Genomic DNA, 19,750 nt, shown 5'->3' with positions numbered 1-19,750 from the left:
GAACCCTCTTCTGCAGTGTGATCTAATCATATGGAGTGCAGTAAGCATCCTTCAATCCTTCTTTCCCGCCTTAGCCTCGCCATCTCCCACAGGCACCGCTTGGCATGGAATCAGCTATCTTACCTCTGCAGTAGCCTGCCATTCTCTTTGCTGGATCAGGCTGACAGCCAATGCTGCAGTCTGCTGTGCCTTTTGCCTCCCTGGTAAATAAACTGAAGGGAACTCCCTGTAAATGTATTCTCCCAAAATCTGTGAGTCACAGAATCACAGAAAATCATCATATTTTAACCCTACTAACAGTTTCCAGACTCCCAAGCTGACTCTCTTGTCTAATCCAGGAAGGAGAAAAAAGAATTTTTAAAAAATCTACAAGGCCATCTGCTGGGGAAGGCTCAGAACTGAGTGGAAAGAATAAGCAAGGAATTGAGTGCAGTGGAATACTAATTTTGCCAGCAATGGTAAAATTTAGCAATTACCAGTAAAAACAAGAGATGCCATTGAGCATGTTTATTGCTCAGTACAGTTGCCTATGATTTGGAAATCAAACGTTTTTGACTCTATTCTTGGTTCAGCTGGAGGGGGACTACAAATCCCAACATGCTAAGAATGTTGGGAATTGTAGTTCAAACATATTCCAGAGGCTACCAACTGGAGGAAGAAAAATATTAAGAGTTTGCATTGTGGATATGCCACAAGATTCTTCCATTCTCTTTTTCACACAACTATCCAAGCATGACACTGTCAGAGGTGGGATTCAGCCGGTTCTCTCCGGTTCGGGCAAACCAGTAGTGGTGGCTGCAGGAGGTTCTGCCCACCTGCCCTGACCTAATGAGCCAGCACTGCACATGTGCAGAAGGCCATGCGCATGCGCATGCGCAGATGAGGCATGTGCACTCACAGTTGCAAACTGGTAGGGAAGGCAAGTGAATCCCACCTCTGGACACCATGTAAACTGCAGTGAACTTGGCTCAATTGGACAACTTGCAGTGTAATGTGCCATGCAAACTCTGAATAGAATTGATTCATATGTAAGTAAATGATCGATGAAGTCATTGTATGACTAGAATTTCTGATGTTGCATCTCCAGATTAATCTTGAAGGCATCTTTGTAGAAGTTCGGGTGAAAAAAAGAAAGAAAAGAAAATGGTGTTTGTTCTTATCTAAGAGTGTACTCCAGAACAGAATAGGAAAACTCACCGCAGCCAACTCACCACGGCCAATTTGCCATTTGGCAACTAGCTGCAGGAACAATTTAATAATCCGTTTTAATTATTTCAAATAATTGGAAAATTATTTTAATTTTTGTCATTCCCATTTCATTTTGTCCCTCCTTTGGCATCCTTTCTTTAATGATTTAAGGAGACATGGCAGCACCATGGTTAGAACGCCGTATTGCAGGCTAAGCAGTTTGATTCTCACTGGCTCAAGGTTGACATAGCTTCCCATCCCTCCGAGGCGGGTAAAATGAGGACCCAGATTGTTGGGGGCCATATGCTGACTCTGCAAACCGCTAAGAGAGGGCTGTAAAAGCACAATGAAGTGGTATATAAGTCTAAGTGCTATTGCTATTCTATTCCACTATTTCTTCAATATTCGTGTAACTCTATTTCCTGCAGTGAGTTGTCCCATAATGAGTTGCAAGTTGTCCTGTATAGTTAGATAGTTAGCTGTGGCAAGTTGTGCAGATTTTGTTTTGCCCTTTTATCAGCAGCCTCTTTTGTCATTCTGTATCATTCCCTTCCCTGCTGCCCTTGCAAAATATATAAAATTTAATATTTATATTTGGTAATAAAACAAACAGGGGACAGAATCTAAATCAAACTTTCCTAACGAAACTGGGGGAAGAACTGTGGGGAAGAGTGGTCCTCTGTCTAGCACTTCTATAGTCTAAACAGCTCATGCCACTACCAAAATTTCTACCCCAAATAGCTCTTGAAATCCAGAAAGAAAAAGTAAAAGGGTCTGATACTGCTCAGCTTATTAACACAGAGTCATTGGAGCAATGGTGGGTTCCGGATCCCGTTCCAACTGGTACGGTTGGAACGGGCCCGGCATCACCCACATGGACACTCGTGGCGCGCGCATGCGTCGTAACTGCCAGTGACACCTCTGCAAGCCTCTGAGACACTCCAGCTGCTCGGCGGAGCGTCGCACAGGCACTGTATGCACCATACGCGTGTGCAGAAGGCTTTAAAGGACAGGTAAGGAGCTCGGGCGGGCAGGTGGGCCCTCTGGAGCACCATACCGGAACGGTACCCGATGCTCCGGGCAGGCACTGGTACGCCCTTACCGGGCGTACCACCTGCAACCCACTACTGCATTGGAGTCATTGGAGCTAAAACTGCTCCACTTCCACATAATTTCTGGAAGAACATTGAGTATCCCTCTTCCCACAACTCCATTGACATGGGTCCTCTACAAAATCCACTTCCACCAGAAGGTCAGAGAAGTTAGGATTACTTTGTATACCTTCTTATTATTTGAAAATACATTATTTAGGATTCCTTTTATCTACCCATTATTTGAAAAGACATTATTTTCAAAGGTGGCAACTTTATCTTAGTAGTAGAAGTTCCCTTCCACTTTATCTGTGGAGGCTCCCAGGCTGGCATCTCCAGACAGGGTTGCCAATAAGTACAGGTAGTCCTCAATTTACAACAGTTCATTTAGTGACTGTTCAAAGTTACAACAGCACTGAAAAAAAGTGACTTATGACCATTTTTCAAACTTATGGCAGCTGCAGCATCCCCACTCACTTAACAACCGTGTAACTAACTTAACCTCTACAATGATTCCCTTAACAACTACGGCAAGAAAGGTCATAAAATGGGGCAACACTCACTTAACATCTGTCTGGCTTCTTATATTGCAATATTATATTGCAATAGGAACAGAAATTTGGGTTGTGCGTTGTGGTCATAAGTTGAGGACTTAATTTGTCTTAATAAGACAAATGATAGACGAGATGAAATGAATAGTCTACACCAGGGGTGTCCAAACTTGGCAAACTTTAAGACTTGTGGACTTCAACTCTCAGAATTCCCCAGCCAGCTCTGCTGGCTGGGGAATTATGTGAGTTGAAGTCCACAAGTCTTAAAGTTGCCAAGTTTGGACACCCCTGGTCTACACAGAATGTAGTTTCCTAATAGGCAGTACATTTGCACTTATTATAAGTGCAAAAAGAATCGAATAGAATCAAATATATATTCTATATATTAGACTATATTAAAATATAATAGACTTGTTTTGTTTAGGAGAAGAACAGGCAAAGAATAGGCAAAATAACCGAGAGAGGGGACAAGAATGTATATGGAGACATTATTTCTTTCTGGCCATTTTACAATACAATAGTAGTGTTGGAAGGGACCTTGGAGGTCTTCTAGTCCAACCCCCTGCCTAGGCAGGAAACCCTATACCGTTTCAGACAAATGGCTATCCAATTTTTTGTTAAATACTTCAGGTGGAGGAATATCAGCAAGCCTAACATCAATTCACAGATGCTGATGGTGAGATGGGTTCAGTGAGCTACATTGACAAACAGCTCTGCAGACTACATTCAGTTCAGCGCTGATCCACGGAGAAAAGAGAAGTATTTGGGGCCTCCCAACAGAAAACTGCCATCACCTGGAAACTATCCAAAACTGCCTCAACATCAGAGTTTCCCTACATGGCAATTTATTACAGGGCAGCAGCTTGACATGCAAATCAGGTCATCGAGCGCAGACAGTTTTGGAGCTTTGAAAATGCAGAAGAAATGCTGTAGGGCTTAAGCAACTAGATAAACACAGAAGCCAGATGAAACAAGAGTTGAAATATAAGAATGCAGAGGGCTACATGGAAATGGGGAAAGTGCTTTAAGACAAAGTGAAAGGACTTGGGAGTTGGGAGTAAATACATTTTTTTTAAAAATCCAGTGAGGTTGGTATGCAATGAAAAATCATGTTTATTTCATAATAGGAAAATATTTTCATTCCATTTTTTCCCATGTGCTGCATAGTTTAACAACTCATAAACTATGAGGTGCAACAGAAACAGCCATCACCATCTTAATTTGTGCCCCTATTTTGGGGCCAAATAGTCCTAGTATCTGAAGCAGCACAGAGGAGAGACCAACAGGAACTCCTTTGGCTTCAGATTAAATTGAGAAGTAAGACAAAAAAATATTCTGGAAGAAGGCAATGGTAAATTATTTCCATATTGTTGCTGCAACACAGAGGCATCCATGAAGTCACATAGTCAAGCTGAACTGCGAGAAGACTCTATCTTGTTTATTGTTATCCTACTCAGTTTATATTTATATTGTTGCCCTACTCAGCACATAACTCAGGGAGCTGTACATAATCAGTACAGGGAGTCCTCAGGTTACAGTGGCGATTAGGATGGGAATTGCCATTGCTAAGAGACTCTATAAAGTGCAATTTCACATGTCTGAGTCACTTAGTGATGGCAGTTTTGGCAATCCCAAGTTGCCATTGTTAAGGATGAGCGAGAACCTCATGTGACTGTGACTTCCAAGTTCCTGCTGCCTTCCTCATTAACCTTCCTTGTGGGAAGCTGGCAGGGAACATTAGAAACCACAATTATGTGACTGCAGGGGCGCTGCAATGGCCGGAACTCTGAGGACTGATTGTAAGTGCCCCTCATTTAGCACTGTTGCGAGTTAGAACGGTTGCCGAATCAATGAACACAAGCGGAGAACTATCTGTGTCAGTAAAATCAATAGAAAACACATAATGGAACAAAATATCAAGAATAATTCAAACATTAAAAGCCAAATCCAGAGTGCTGAAGGGGAAAAAAATCATGCAATGGGTCAGAAACAAGGAGAAAAACCAGGTCTTTAATGCCTTCCAAAAGTCATGCATCGAACTGCTGACAGTCAGCAGAATTATCCTGCAATAGTCCATTCTAATCACTGAAACCAACACGGCTCTTACACCCGATTCAGTGCGTTTATTTAATAATATGCAAATTCAGACATGTCTTTTTCCCAGGCTTGGTTGATATGGTCCTGAAAGCCAATAGGAGCCTTATACCAGTGCTGCAGTGGTGGAACTGAGTTAATAAAATCCAATCTAAGCCATGCATTCACAAAAACAGAAGCCATGTGTGAGCGACTGTGTGCTGTGAATACTGTAACACTAATATCAACACACTCACAGGATCCATGTAGTATCTTTGTGTTTCATTCAACGTCTTCACTTCTTTCCTCAAAACAATTTTCAGAATCCCTGAAAGTACCATTTACTCTTTTAAGAGTGGCTGACCTGTCACTGACTTACCTTCGGCCAGTCTTTTTTTTCCCAGGGTCCTAGAAGAGCTTGAAAGAATGGGAAAAACAAAGGCGAGGGGGCGTGGAGATATTTCTGAGCTGCATTACCACCATCTTGTTTGCTGAGAGTATGAAGTACCTGTTAAAGTTTGCTCCTTCCAGCCTGTTTATTATCACTGTAATGAAGAATCTCCTTGCTGTGTTGTTCCTTTTAAACCTGTCCCATAAAAAGCAGTTGTAATCCAGACCAGTTATAATCCAGTCTGCATGAGGCAAACCAGAAACAGCAGAAAAGGAGGGGAAACTAAATACTGAAGAACCTCTCTTTTATCTCAGTCTTGCTATCTGACTGTCATGCCAGGCTCCCAAGTGCTAACCCCTTAAAGTAAGGAATATGATAAAGAGGCATAGGCTTAATTCAGGGAATTGCTATTACCACCCTCAAATTATGCTTTTCATTCTCCAGAGAAGATCTCTTCCTCTAGAGCAGTGGTTCTCAACCTGTGGGTCGGGACCCCTTTGGGGGTCACCTAAGACCATCGGAAAATTGCAAAATTACAGTTATGAAGTAGCAATGAAAATAATTTGATGGTTGGGGGTCACCACAACATGAGGAACTGTATTAAAGGGTTGCGGCATTGGGAAGGTTGAGAACCACTGCTCTAGAGTCTAGACTCACTCGGGTTTCTCCCACGTTAGCCCAAGTCTGGAAGAATTCTGACTCCCTTTTGACTTCAGAACACAATCTGCATTTGTATCTCATATCGTACAAATTCGATAATGTGGCAAAAAGTGATTCGAATGGATTGAACGACATCTATTTTTTTTGAGTTTTCTACACAGTCTCAAAGAGACATTTGCTATTCAAAATAATTCTACCGTACGGTTCAGAAAGTGACATATGCAACGTGTCGTTTTAAATCCATAGTGCACAAAATGCACTCACCAATAAAAGCAAATAAATCACAAGGAAGGAAGGAAAGCAGAACAGGAACAGTTAAATACGGTATCGACTCACAGTTGTTCTTTCCCCTCAGGCCCCGTCATGCACATTGTTAATTAGCATATTTAAAAGTGTTTTTTAATGATATTAAGGACTTTTATTTGGCATAACACAGCGTTGCTTGCAGAAAGATATTCTTTATTTCAAAACTCTTTTAAATGACCCACGAGAGAGCAAAAAAGGAGACGTTTGTTGATCTTTCTTTGTGCATTTCTTTCCCCGTTTGTATATCAAATATTTAAATAGCTGACTTACCCTCAACAGGATTTTGAGTGTCATCAAGCAAAGAGGGTCTAAAGCGTGATGAGCCAAGAGGAACGAATGCTCTCAGAAAGGGCCTTCCTCTTTGTCTGAAGGTACCCAAGGAGATAAGCCACAGCAACACCGGTCCCTGCTCTGCCCTTAAGCAAAGCTGCCGACTTCGGAAGATCAGGTTCCTGGGCTGCCCCTCCTGCTCTAAGGCAGATGCTCGACTAACCAGACTCTGCTTCTCTGGAATGCACTTTTTCTGCTGCTGGAGAAGCCCCTTGTTTATAGGAGGGATGACGGCTGTCTTGTAAACACTGCCTGCTTGTGATGGTTAGGTCTTTCTGGTTGTATGCTAACAGAGGTTAACCTGGAATGAAGAGTTAACCCTCTCTCGTGCTGCAGGAAGGAAATTCCCCTCGGCTGCTCAAGGCACAAGAGAATATTTTGCCAAGGCTGGGAATACCATGAAAGGAGACCTGTAAAGAACATTACTGTTATTCCTCAAAGCTTATCATTTTTGGAATCACATCAACAAACTTGAGACATCGCAACTGCTGCTGTTTACCCCCAGCCAGGGCTTAATAGAGCTCCAATTTAATCATGCTCAACACCCATTGCAAACCTGCTAAAAGGCAACAGCTTATTTCTAAAATATATAAATATGCTTCTGAGCACTCATTGAATGAGACTGCAAAGTTTAGTTGATGAATAATAACGTGATCTAGATTAAATGGGCATCAATTTAAAAAAACAAAAACAAATGCAGAACTAGCAAAGACTGAGATGAAAAAATGCATTTCTTCTCTTTTTATTATTTGCATAGATGAGAATGCTTCTTCTAATGCTTTCGTGTTGTATGTGTGCAGAATCCAAACAATATATATATACTGCTGGAACTTTTAAAATCAGTAGTATTGCTGTCAATGATATACACATTTATGCAGATGGCCTCTCCCGACCAGTGCTCTCAAAATTGGTTAGAATATAACTCCCGGGCATAGTACCTAAGAATGATTGGAGATGTTTCCAAAACAGTACAACATATAATTAATGGACAGGTACCTTTCCTCTTTTCTTGTGACAATCCACAGGCAGCTCCAATAGAAAGGAAATTATATAGTCTTTATGATATGTTGACACCAGGAACCAAATATCAAATGCCCATTTCCTGACCTAATGTCACCGGCACTGAGCTATAGCCACAAAGCATCTATATTGCTTTCAACAAACTTCCCTGTACTATTTCAATCTTCCCTTAAAGCAGCTTTGCTACTTTTAATCAGACTTAAGCTGCAGTGATATCTGGGCACAAAGACCTTCACTGGTTCCCAGATGTCACACACTTAACAATTTAGGCTCTTCAGGTGAAGAGTTGAAGGCTTGCAGAATCATCTCAGCAGTTTGAGATGACTAGTCTACTTTTCTTATAGAATCCTGAAATTTACTCATGCTGCTGCCATTTCTGTCACAAGAATGAAGCTTACCACTTTGTGCTTAGGTTGGAAGTACAGTATGAACCTTGAACTGTATGCATTGATCATCACCATGTGACATGAACCCCATTATACGATGCTTTCTGGTGCCCCATGAGGATAACAAGTAGACTTTTCCGGTAGTTTTTGTAATCATGTACAGTCCCAGTTTGATTTAAATTTATACTTGAAATGCTCATAAAATCTACTGGGACTTCAGGAATTGTGCAGACAGTGCAAACTTTCATGCTTTTTAATCAAGGCAAAGTACACATTCTCTCAAGCATTCTGTCCTCCCCCCCCCCCCCCCCCCCCCGTTATCTATCTCTATCCCTGTTATAATTCTGGAAATCCCTCGAGGCCCGCGATCTCAGGGATGGTCTTAGAGGGTTCCACTGTGGTTGATCTTTTTTAACTCTCTGTGTGGTTGTATTTTGGTTTTATTGATGTTTTTAAAAGGTTTTAATGACTTTATATGTTTTAAATGATTTTTTAAATATATTTGCTGTTTCATTGCCTGATGAATTCCATTCAAAGTCACTTTTTTGTGAGATGAACAGCCATGTAAATGTGAGGAATAAATATACTTTTCTCTCTTAAGCATTTCCTCAGGAACCGTCTCTGGGGAAGCTGGGTAGGCAAGAGCCATATTTAAACCAGGAGTTAAAAACATTATATTTGTTCAGTTAAACTGTTCCTGAGGAAAATGATTCAATGGCTCTTTTTCTAGTTTTAGGACTTGTATGGAGAATAGATCACATTTTAAGTCACAGCTATGCAAAAATGTTGAAAATCCAAAAGGATTCACAAAGATTTAAAAATCAGTGTATCTTTCTAGTGTTCGCTCTCCCTCTTTTCCTTTTCACAACTTATTTTCCTTTCTCTTTTTCCTGATACCCGTGGAACAGATGACTGCAGGAAAACTGTTATCTCTTATCATGATTTTGAACCGAACTCTTGCAATAGGTTTGGAAATAAGAACTAGGGGACGCTCAGGAGTGCAGTGACAATCCATTTTCAAGGGATATAAGACTGTTCTATCATCACAAAATAAGGGAACTTGCTGTTTTGCTAGATTTGTTATGTAATACCAGTTTCAAGCTTTACTCTTAATGAGTCTCTACATGGGGCTTCCCTTGAAATGCACCCGGAGGCTACAGTTGGTCCAGAACGCAGCCGCGCGGGTAATTATGGGGAGTACTAGGTACTCCCATGTGACACCGTTCCTGCGCGAGCTGCACTGGCTTCCTGTGGTCTATCGGGTGCGTTTCAAGGTTTTGATAACAATCTTTAAAGCGCTCCATGGCTCAGGACCTAGTTACTTGCGGGATCGTATTCTGCCCCATACATCTCTGCGACCAATCCGCTCGCACAGAGAGGGCCTCCTCCAGGTGCCGTCCACCAGACAGTGTCGAGGGGCGGCTCCTAGGAGTAGAGCCTTCTCTGTGGCGGGCCCAGCCCTGTGGAATGACCTCCCTCCGGATATTAGGAATACCTCTGACCTCCGCTCCTTTCGTGTAAAGCTCAAGACCCACCTTTTTCAAGTGGCTGGCCTGGCTCAACTTTGATCCAACTATATCGCTCCCGACGGGTTTTTTTATTTGGGGTATTTTAATTGCATTCAATTTATTTAGGGGTTTTTAAACATTGTGTTTTTACTTGTTTTTATGTATCAGTTCACCTCCTCCTTGTATATGTCGTGTATATGTCTTGGTATATGTTTTGTTATATGTATGTCGATATATTTATTTCCTATGTTTTGTTGTACGCCGCCCCGAGTCCTTCGGGAGAGGGTGCGGCTAAGAAATAAATATTTTTTATTATTATTATTATTATTTCTCAACCTGTGCATGTAATTTTCTTACTGTCTTTACCAATATCCCTCCCCCTCATTCAGTGTTATTTCTTCAGTTCCTCAATCTAGTCTACATTTGTGAGCTTCCTTATGGCTTCTCATCCAACTTCTAAACTAATTTGAACTTGTTTCTTCACTATCAGCCGAGATCAGCTAGAGGCTGCCATCTGCAGTTGCTAAATTAGATACTGCAAATTAAAGTGTAGTTCTTTACAATTAGCAGAAAACAGCAGGCCCAAAATAAGTAGTACTTATAACTTGTTAATTTCTCAGTACATTCTGTGCCCTGGCAGAATGATACACAATTTTACAAGAGCTTCAAGTTAAAATGATACACCTCAACTCTGAAGACTGTTTCCCTCATAAAGTTTTCTTTGTATGATTCAGTGCTTTTTGGAATGTTTCTTTTCTAATGATTCTATCTGTAAATGCCAGTTCCTTTTATAAAAAAGATTGCAAGAGATGTTTGCAATGTAACAACTATGAACACTGTAGAGACCCATTTTGTTGTAACAATTCAAATCTCAAAATATACACAGAAAGTAAAGTTTGACTTGGCGATTATTAGAATTAGGCGGCCTTGCATTGTAAAAACAAGCAATCCAGACAATCTGGGTTGGGTTCTCAAGTGCCAATACATCCATAATCATAATATGGATATGAGACTTATGAGGTGTTTAGGAAATTTGGAATTGGTGATTTGCTAGTCGCTCCCCCCAAATTACTTATAATATCTAGGGGTTTCACTGAAAACATACCATTTCCTTCTTTGGACATTCAAGTCCATGCAAAATTCAGAATATTCCAAACAAATTTGAAATGGTCACGTACAACTAGCTCAGAAGACCCAGAAATGTTCGGGTTTGAACACAACAGTGTCGTTCGTAATCAGAATGCCTTGCACTCCCTGACTTCACCCATATAAAGGGCAGGATTCTTTTCCTCTTAACAAGGAGACAGTCAACATCATTCAATTAGATGTGATAAATTGTAGCCTGGTGCATTTCAGTAGCCCTAAAACACAATCTCTGCATATAGGAAACTGTCACGTATAATGTAGTAAACAATATACTCTTTCCCCCCCACATATTTGCCCATTGCATATTCTTTATGTGCAAAACTTCCAAATCAAATAATGGTCTAATATGGCAAACTGATGTCTTGAAATTTTATTCCTACTAATGTAAATACCAAGATAAAGTTTATCTCCTTTTCCAGCAAACTGCCTCCTAGCCAAAAAACTAGGTTACTCTTTACTGCGACAATAAAAGCAAAATTGGTCTTGAAGCATCATCTCAAGCTATAATCGAAAAAAAATAGCAATGGTAATAGTTTAGTAAATAGCATATACTTCATATGTAAAACTACCTGTGGAGATCAAAAACTGTATTTCAGGCTCAATTCATGTTCGCACCTCATAAAAGCTTTCCATCAGCTGTGAATTGCTTTGTGTATCATGCGAAACAAAAGGTAAGCAACTTGAAGAGAAGGCCTGTATGAACCTCCCAAATCCCTTTCTGTGGTTCTTACTGCCAAGATCAGTTTTCTATTACTTTGAAATGAGAAGTGGTGAAGTATGAATAAGGATTAACTCTTCCTCCATCCAATGTATACTTTTTTCCTATTTCCAACCTGTTCATTTTTTCTCTTCCAACATTGCTAAGTATTGATTATGGCCATCCAAATATTGTCTATCCCTACAAACAAGACTGCTATAATAAACCCCCCTATTCTGGCACTTCAGGTTTGGGAGAATTACTATTACATTGTGCAGGCTTTGGGTTTACGCAACTCATGTTGTCACTTATTTGTACCCCACATTTATTTTTACAAATAATCCAAGGCAGTGAATATAACCAACACACCTTTTTCCTCCCATTTTCCCCACAACCCTGTGAGGTGTGTTGGACTGAGAGTGAATCTCTGATAACAAAATATTAAATAAATCAGATATTTTTTACCATATTGTTCCAATAAAGAAGCTATACGTGTTCTAATCCAGTATGTTTTTCTGCTCACAGCCAACATAGTATCTAGTTTGGACATGTGAAGGCACATTCTTTCATTTAGGGGAAAGCAAAATACCAGTAGTTCTTGAGTTATGACCACAATCGAGTCCAAAATTCCCATTGCTATGCAAGACAGTTAAGTGAGTTTTACCCCATTTTACCACCTTTTTTTGCTAGCTGTTAAAGTGAATCTCTGCAGTTAAGTTAGCAACAGTTAAGTGAATGAGGCTTCCCCATTGACTTTGTTCACCAAGTCACAAAGATAATCACATGACCTGGAACATTGCAACTTTCATAAATACCTGCCAGTTGCCAGGCATTTAATTTTGCTCATGTGACCACAGGAATGCGGCAATGGCCTTATTTGTGAAAAACAGCACTTTTGTCTAGTGACCATTCAAAATGAAAAATGGCAACTTTTCAGTGCTGTTTTAACTTCAAATGGTCACAAGACAAATGGTATGAAGTCAAGGACCTGCATGCTTTCATAAATCCTGAATACATAAATGCCAGTTCGCAATATGCCAGGATTTTCTGAAGTCTAATTTATCATTTTGAACATGAACATTTCTCAGATTAAGAGGAGTTAAATATTCAGTGATTCCATGTAATTTTATAAAAATCAAAACACACACAAGTAAGTTAGCTCAAAAGAACTGTATTGTTAGCTGAAATATATGCATCTGTATAGCCATCAGTACAGGCGCTGGGGCTTCCCCATGGTGCTCTTGATGTACAAGGCACGCACATTTTGCCAATTTTTCTTCAGCAGAGATACAAGGAAGTTGACTGCCAAATGAATGTTGTAGACCAACTCATCCTCAGTCATCTTCACATGACCAACCGCCACAGCAAGACATAGTACCTAGAACACAAGAAAACACTCAAATGTGTTACAATTGAATGGGAATAGAAATGATTTGTTCTAAAAACAAATCAATCTCAAGTTGGTATGGTTAGGATGTTCAATTTTCTACATAACTGGATGGATGCAAATAACTGAAGCCTTCAAGAAAACAACACTGCAGAGTTTCTGGGAATCTTGTAAATGCTTGTAATGAAGAATACAATATTGTTCTTCCAATACAAAATATGGTACCATTGTGCAAATAATCGCTGATATTGAAGAGAAAACCTAATTCAGTAGATGCATTATTTTATTTTATTCATTAAATTTATATGGTGCCATCTCACTCTGCAAAGTGACTCTTTCTCTAGATATTTGTTGAAATATTCTTTCCCCCTTCAGCTAGATATTCCTGTGGGCCTGCTTTACTTTAGAAAACACTAGAAACTACTTCCCCCCTCCCCCCAGTAAAAATACATACTGCCATATGTAAGGAGTTTAAAAAAAATACCTTTTTCATTTGAAACTTGATTGTGGATTTCACTTCATCTACTTTGCCCACCATGTTCTCATTGTGAGTGAGAAGAGAAGGGAACTTGCCAGCCTTGTTCAGTCCTGGCCCCAGGATTCGAGGAATTTGCTTAATCAAGGATTCAGAGGCCAGGAAAGCATCATATTTCTTGGCTGTGATAAAATAAAAACACACAATACTGAAAACACTCACTCATCTCAAATATCTGCAAACAGGTATACATGTTAACAATATGGAATGCAGCAATCGAGACTCGTCTGAGTGCTTGTGTATATGGTCTCTTAACTATACACTTTTTTTAAAGATAAAAACAAAAAAAATGTATTCTGCATGCCCAGCAGCATTTCAGATGTGCTTCTCTCAGGCACAAAGAGAGATTCAATCTGCCCTTAGAATCACCATATTTTGTTTAGTCAACATAAACACTTCAGTGTTTGTTTGCAAGTTCAGGTATGTTCTTACATGATCTAGAACAGTGGTTTGACCCACGTACTCCTTTTCCTGGTCTTGATAATATCATTACCCCTTCCCCCTCCACACCGAGGCTGTTGTTTCCAAATTGGGTCCTTGACTGAGCACAACTAAGCAATTACAAATTACCCTCAGGATATGCCAAATACTCCCTTAGGAGTAGCTGTCCTCAGTTTGTACAGAACCTTGACTATCAGAACAGGAGCATGTCATAGTAAATACTCCACAACAACTGCTGCAGAAACAGGCATGTAAATAGTTCCAAACCCATCAACACATAGGACAAAAGAAATTTAGATTAGTGGATACAAATTTCACTATGCTAGAAGGCGTACATTTATACTAAGGGGTGCTTTTATATTTCAGGGGAGTAGATATGGATGTTGTCCATGTACCAATTCAAACCGTATTCCAATAAAATATTTTAAAAGCCAATTAATATTTATTGGGTTCATAACCCACAGCAATCAAGCATCTCTTAATGGCTTAAAATGAACAAAACAATTTAAATGTTTGTATGACCTACCAACATAAATGCAAACAAATAAAATGAATTAATAAAAATGCCTTAATAGATTAGGTTGTCCAAATCAGAAAAAAAAATATTATCTAGTGTAATTTGGTTTTAAATAGCTTCCTTAAGACCAGTATCAAACTATTTACTGAGGCTACTAAAATAAGGACCAGGTGCTAGACTGCTGGAAATAGTTAACATATATTTGCAGAAGAACTCCTTATAGCATAACATAATTGGAAAGCAATTAACAGCACAATTATTAGACTACAAAATTATTTGAGATCATGGCTGAAACAAACCACAATGTTAAAATGCTTCCCCTTTTGCCACATTATCATAATATGGAGACCTCTGGCTCCATCCCTTTTCAGTCCCAAGAGCTCAAATTATATGCCTCTACATTCTTTATTTGCAGTTGTTGGAGGGGGATGGGTGGGAATGAATATACCATATTTTTCACTATCAGCCACAAGAATGTTAAACCAAAGTGCATCTAACATCATACAGAAAAGAGAGAGATAATTCAATGTTATCGGATGTTACAATCTAGGACATTCTTTTTTTATTTTGCTCACCTAGTTTCTTCACTAGCTTTTTGTTCTTATTCAGTTTTTTAAGGGCCTCTATATCCATGTGTGGGATGTCAACGGCCTTGGCTTCATCACAATGCTGCTGATCCCCCAGGACACAGACAGAGAACTTAGGTCTCGGAGCCGACTTGAGCCTGAAAAAGCAAAAAAAAAAAAAAAAAAATCATCACAATAGCAACCTCCTATCAACAAAACGACAAAAGAACATTCAAGACTGGTGCTGACAAATCTTACCGGACAGCTAGTACTTCGCTGTGCACCAGGATCTACCTCAGGCTTTTTAAAAATGATCGGCAGGGTCAGCACAAGAGCCTCACCATACCTCCCCTCGTGTTTTAAGACCCAGGGTAGGGGTCCGTCCAGCCACACCCGCTGCATTCAGTGAGGTGAACTGAACTACCCTGGCAATTCAGCATTGCACCCAGCTACCACAGATTTTACAAGCCAACGGGCTGTCTGAATGTAAACCAAATTCCAAGGCTTCTAACAGGGAGAAGGGTGCAAGCAGAAGGCTGGGTGGTACAAGAAGAGTGCCAAACCTGACAGTGCCAGAAAAACGCTTGTCCTTTTGCGGGTCATAGTTTTTCAGACTGATCTGCAACTCCACAGTCTCCAAGAACCTAGGTAAAGAAAGCAGAATATACATTTGAGTAAAAACTGAGGACAATTGAATACAGTAGGAGAAAGCAATCAGATGGCTTTCAGAAGTTTTGGATTGCAGCGTCTACTCAGATTACATGCTTATGACTGCATTTAATTGGGAGTTCAATCGGAAACATCTAGAGGCCACTGAATATATGAAATGCTGTTTCATTTAAGGTGAACTTTACTTTCTAAAGGAAAGTATTTCGCACAAACATATCAGTACTGAGTAAATTACCCCTTCTATGAATTTTATTTATATACATTTTTTTTATAAATAGCTCAAGATGGCAAACATCTACTACTTTTTCTTCCTCCTCCATGTCCCACAACATCCCTGTGAGATGGGTAGAACTGACAAGAGAATGAATGGCTCATTCACCCAGCTGGTTTTTCATGCCTAAAATGGGACTAGAACTCAGTCTCCTGATTTCTAGCCTGATGCCTTAACCCCTAGACCAGTGGTGGGCAACCCGCGGCTCGGGAGCCACATGCGGCTCTTTACACCCTTTAATGCGGCTCTTCTGTGCCGGGTGCCCGCTCCCCTCCCTCCTCTCGGGCTTCGGAGGGAAGCTTCTGCAAAAGCCCGGGCGAGTGACAACCAATTTTGGTCCTATGACTGCAGAATGCTGCAAAATACCATAAATGCAGGCCAGTTGTTGAGTGTTTCAAATGTGATTGGAACACTCAACAAGGTGACCACAGTGTGTGTGTGTGTGTGTGTGTGAGACAGACAGACAGAGAGAGGAACAGAGAGAGGGAGTGAGGGAGGGAATCAGAGAGACTGACAGACAGACACACACACACACACACACACAGAGAGACAGAGAGGGGGAGGGAGGGAGAGAAAGATAGACAGAGAGAGAGACACACACAGAGTGAGTGATTAAGTGAATGAGTGAGAGACAGACACACCCACATACACAGTGACAGAGAGAGAGGAAGGGAGGGGAGAGAGACAGAGGGAGAGACAGAGACAGACAGACAGACAGACACACACACACACAGAGTGACAGAGATGGGGGAGGGAGGGAGAGGGAGACAAAGAGCCAGAGAGAGAGAGAGAGAAAGAAAAAGAAAAATAGAAAGAAAGTGGGAGAGAGAGATGAAATTAAAAACAACAACATACAAACCTGACTTACTCAAACTATCCAAGGAAATGCAAGGCCAATGTTCACATTAGTGGTTGTGACTTTGTCAGTCATTGTCAGGATGTAATTTTCTCTACATTGTAAGGCAAATTTTACGTAATTTAACGTTATCGATAAATAATATTGTTCTAAAGTTTTTGTTTTATTAGTTGTGTTATTTGTATCCTCCCGACCTATGTGGATACTTGCATGCAGAATATTCTCAATAAAAACTTATTGAAACTAAAAACAGTGTACCATCCTATGTATTTTCGGTTTTAAAAATGTGGCTCTCAAAGTAAATTTCAATCGTGGTTTTGGCGAGATTTGGCTCAGTTGAAAAAAATGGTTGCCCACCACTGCCCTAGACCAATTGGCTATTAATTATTCAATTACTCTAAACAACCTGTTTTCATCATGTAAGCTTATAAAAACTTTTTACTAAAAACTAATAAAAACCAGCTTTCTGTTCAGTGTAGACACTGTTTTGTTTTCCTACAGGAAAACCAAGCAAAACCATATTTGCAATGTTTACAATAATTTACATCTGCAATTGATTTTAATACTATCCAGGAGAGATGTAATTGAACTACTGTCTTATATTGTTACAGAGAACTTTCCAATATGAGCTGACAATGAGCTTCTTGGAGAACTAAGTAACATCTATTGTTTTTCCAAAAGATTCAGGATTTCACAGTGGCATATGCTGATTCCAGCCCCTGCTAATCTGTATTCATATAGTCAGGCAAACACCAATCCATGATCAAATGCAGCTCCTTTTTCCTTCCAATTGCAGAGAAATGCTGTCAAATGCTAATCTTACTGTTATACACAAAGACAGTGACATGCTCGCTGCAGCTATAGCAAACTTTGGTGTTTGGTTTACTCAAATTAACTTCATTGGTAGGTCTTCTGAAGTTTTTTGCATAGTTATTTTTCCCTTCAAATACATTTACAAATATACATTCTTGTAAATACTATTTACATTTATCTATTAACATTTATCACTATCTTCTTACAAATGCAGAAAACACAGTTGGGGTCACTTTCTTGCCACCCCATACCTCCATCTTGTTTTGCAACAACCCTACTCCTTCTCTCTTCTCAACCTCTTACTCTACCTTCTTCTTTCCTCCTCTACTTCTTTTCTTCTTCCCCTCTTTCCCCCACTCCTCTCTTCTTCTCCTTCTTACCCTCTCTACTACTCTTACTTCCCTCCCTTATTTCCTCTGCCTTGCCCTTCCTTCCTTTCCCTCATCCTCCCTCCTTTCCGTTGTTGCTTATTTTCTTTCTCGGATGGATTCTCGGGGTGGCATTCCAGTGATCCCGACTTTACATAACAATGTAAATGAAGTTCTTACTTGCGGGGCTTTGTCTGACTCCCCTGAAGGACTTCCTTCACAGCTTCATAAAGTGTGTCACGGGAGACCTTGCTGTTGTGGAAAAACGTATCTTAATTTAAACTCATACAGACTTTCAAATTCGTGTCAACGTGTTTGTGGAGACCAACGAGAAGCAAACCCACCCACCCACCCAATATGCTATTTATAGACAGGCTCTTCCCTTGATATGGCTCTTGACGTTCATTCATATTGGAAGAGAGTAAGTGAATGAAGACAAATTATGCTGTCATGCATCAAGGGCTAGTTAACAACCACTACTGTGCGATGTGCTATCGAGAAGAACAATGTCACCCAAGGGAGGTTTATGCAACTTTAATACAGAACCGATTCCATTGCAAAGAGCAGCTTAAAAGCTCTTTTGATTGCTGAATTAATCGCATACCGAAGCAGCCCTCTTCAATGGAAGGCAGATCGGCAGAAACGGCCTTGGATCGCGATCTGAGAATCACGGCATGCGAATATGGCCATCGGGGCTGACTTAACCCGCAAGACCGACGGTCCCTTTCCGTGCCAGGCCTGCCCCGCTGGCTCACCATCCACGATCCCTATTCAACGCCACTCAACTGGATCTCGAGAGCAAGGATGGCGGCCGATTCTATCTAAGGCCTCAGAGCAGATCCACACGTACCTCATCCTGGCGTCTCACTTCAGCGGAAAAAGGACCAGGCTCTCACTTCCGCCGGTATTACAGCGCCCAGTCTCGCGGGATGAGAGATCAGGCGAGCCACGTGAATTAGCCGCTTCAGGTTTGGGGCGGGGTTTCTTCTAATCGAAGCCGCCAGGAGGCGGCACTTATGGAGTGACGTGATACATCCCCCTCCCACCCCCGATTGAAAGAGGGTTCGTAGCTAAATAGGCTCGCGACCAAGTTCATAGCCTGCGGTACTTTGGAGCAGGGCTCTCCAACCTTGGCCACTTTAAGACTTGTGGACTTCAACTCCCAGAACTCCTCAGCTTTGCTGGCTGAGGAATTCTGGGAGTTGAAGTCCACAAGTCTTAAAGTGGCCAAGATTGGAGAGCTCTACTTTGGAGGATAGTTTTGGAGCGTTGAGATCGAAGAGTGGCGAAGGCTCTCAATGAATTAAGAAATTGTTCTTTTCTAAATGCCCTTAACTGGAGAGTTTGAGTTATCCCCTAATGGATCCTGGATATAGGTCCCGGAGTTCAGTCCCCAGAACATCAGCTCATCACATCTATCCATCTATCCCTCGATGATCACTTCTCATAAACGAGCTTCTGGAGAGGGCAACAATTCTGCAACAATTGACTAAGCCATCTTCTACCTGCATCTTTTCAGATTGTATCATTGGTGAAATGGGAGACATTTAATCCACTTGTTTTGGTTTGCAGGTAGTCCTTGACTTACAACAGTTCGTTTAGTGACTGTTCCAAAGTTACAACAGCACTGAAAAAAAGTTCTTTATGACCATTTTTCATAGTTATGACTCTCATAAAATCAACATGATCATGTGATCAAAATTCAGATGCTTGGCAACTGGTTCATACTTATGGCTTGTCGTGTCCCAGGATCAGGTGATCACCTTTTGTGACCTGGCAAGCAAATGGGGAAACCAGATTCACTTAACAACCGGGTTACTAACTTATCAACTGCAGTGATGCACTTAACAAGTGTGGCAAGAAAGGTCGGCAAAATGTGACAAAATTCACTTAACAAATATCTCACTTAACAGAATGTTTGGGTTCAATTGTCCTATGTCGAGGACTAGCTGTATTGGTTTTAAGGTTCTAATCCTATCT

General features: G+C 40.7%; 2 protein-coding genes across 4 annotated transcripts in view; both read right to left on the bottom strand.

Moving 5' to 3' along the window:
- Positions 1-6,860, bottom strand: part of LOC309389833 (uncharacterized protein) — a 31,896-nt gene extending 25,036 nt beyond the window's left edge. For 2 of the 3 annotated variants that reach the window (XM_081948683.1, XM_081948684.1), the window contains exon 1: positions 6,531-6,859. The gene's annotated coding sequence lies outside the window, so the exon portion shown is untranslated. Of the gene's footprint in view, positions 1-6,530 lie in introns of all 3 variants that reach the window. The other variant, XM_081948682.1, reaches the window with a different exon arrangement.
- A 5,642-nt stretch (positions 6,861-12,502) lies between these two features.
- On the bottom strand, positions 12,503-18,697 carry RPL10A (ribosomal protein L10a). The gene is made up of 6 exons (XM_081948019.1): positions 18,621-18,697; positions 17,951-18,022; positions 15,357-15,437; positions 14,803-14,951; positions 13,219-13,391; positions 12,503-12,725 (listed from the first exon to the last, which is right to left on the bottom strand). Exons 1-6 carry the CDS (start codon positions 18,623-18,625, stop codon positions 12,555-12,557), a joined length of 651 nt encoding a protein of 216 aa, XP_081804145.1. The 5' UTR covers positions 18,626-18,697; the 3' UTR covers positions 12,503-12,554.
- Positions 18,698-19,750: the final 1,053 nt, after the last annotated feature.

This window comes from Natrix helvetica (assembly GCF_964273705.1).
Source record: "Natrix helvetica genome assembly, chromosome: 3".
Lineage (NCBI taxonomy): Eukaryota > Metazoa > Chordata > Lepidosauria > Squamata > Natricidae > Natrix > Natrix helvetica.
This window is presented reverse-complemented; position numbering and strand designations above follow the sequence as displayed.

Coding starts and splice junctions, on each gene's coding strand:
- RPL10A (XM_081948019.1), bottom strand. Junction 14,952..15,356: donor CGTTTTTCTGGCACTGTCAG/GTTTGGCACTCT, acceptor TTGCTTTTTCAG/GCTCAAGTCGGCTCCGAGAC. Junction 13,392..14,802: donor AAAGCTAGTGAAGAAACTAG/GTGAGCAAAATA, acceptor ATTTTATCACAG/CCAAGAAATATGATGCTTTC.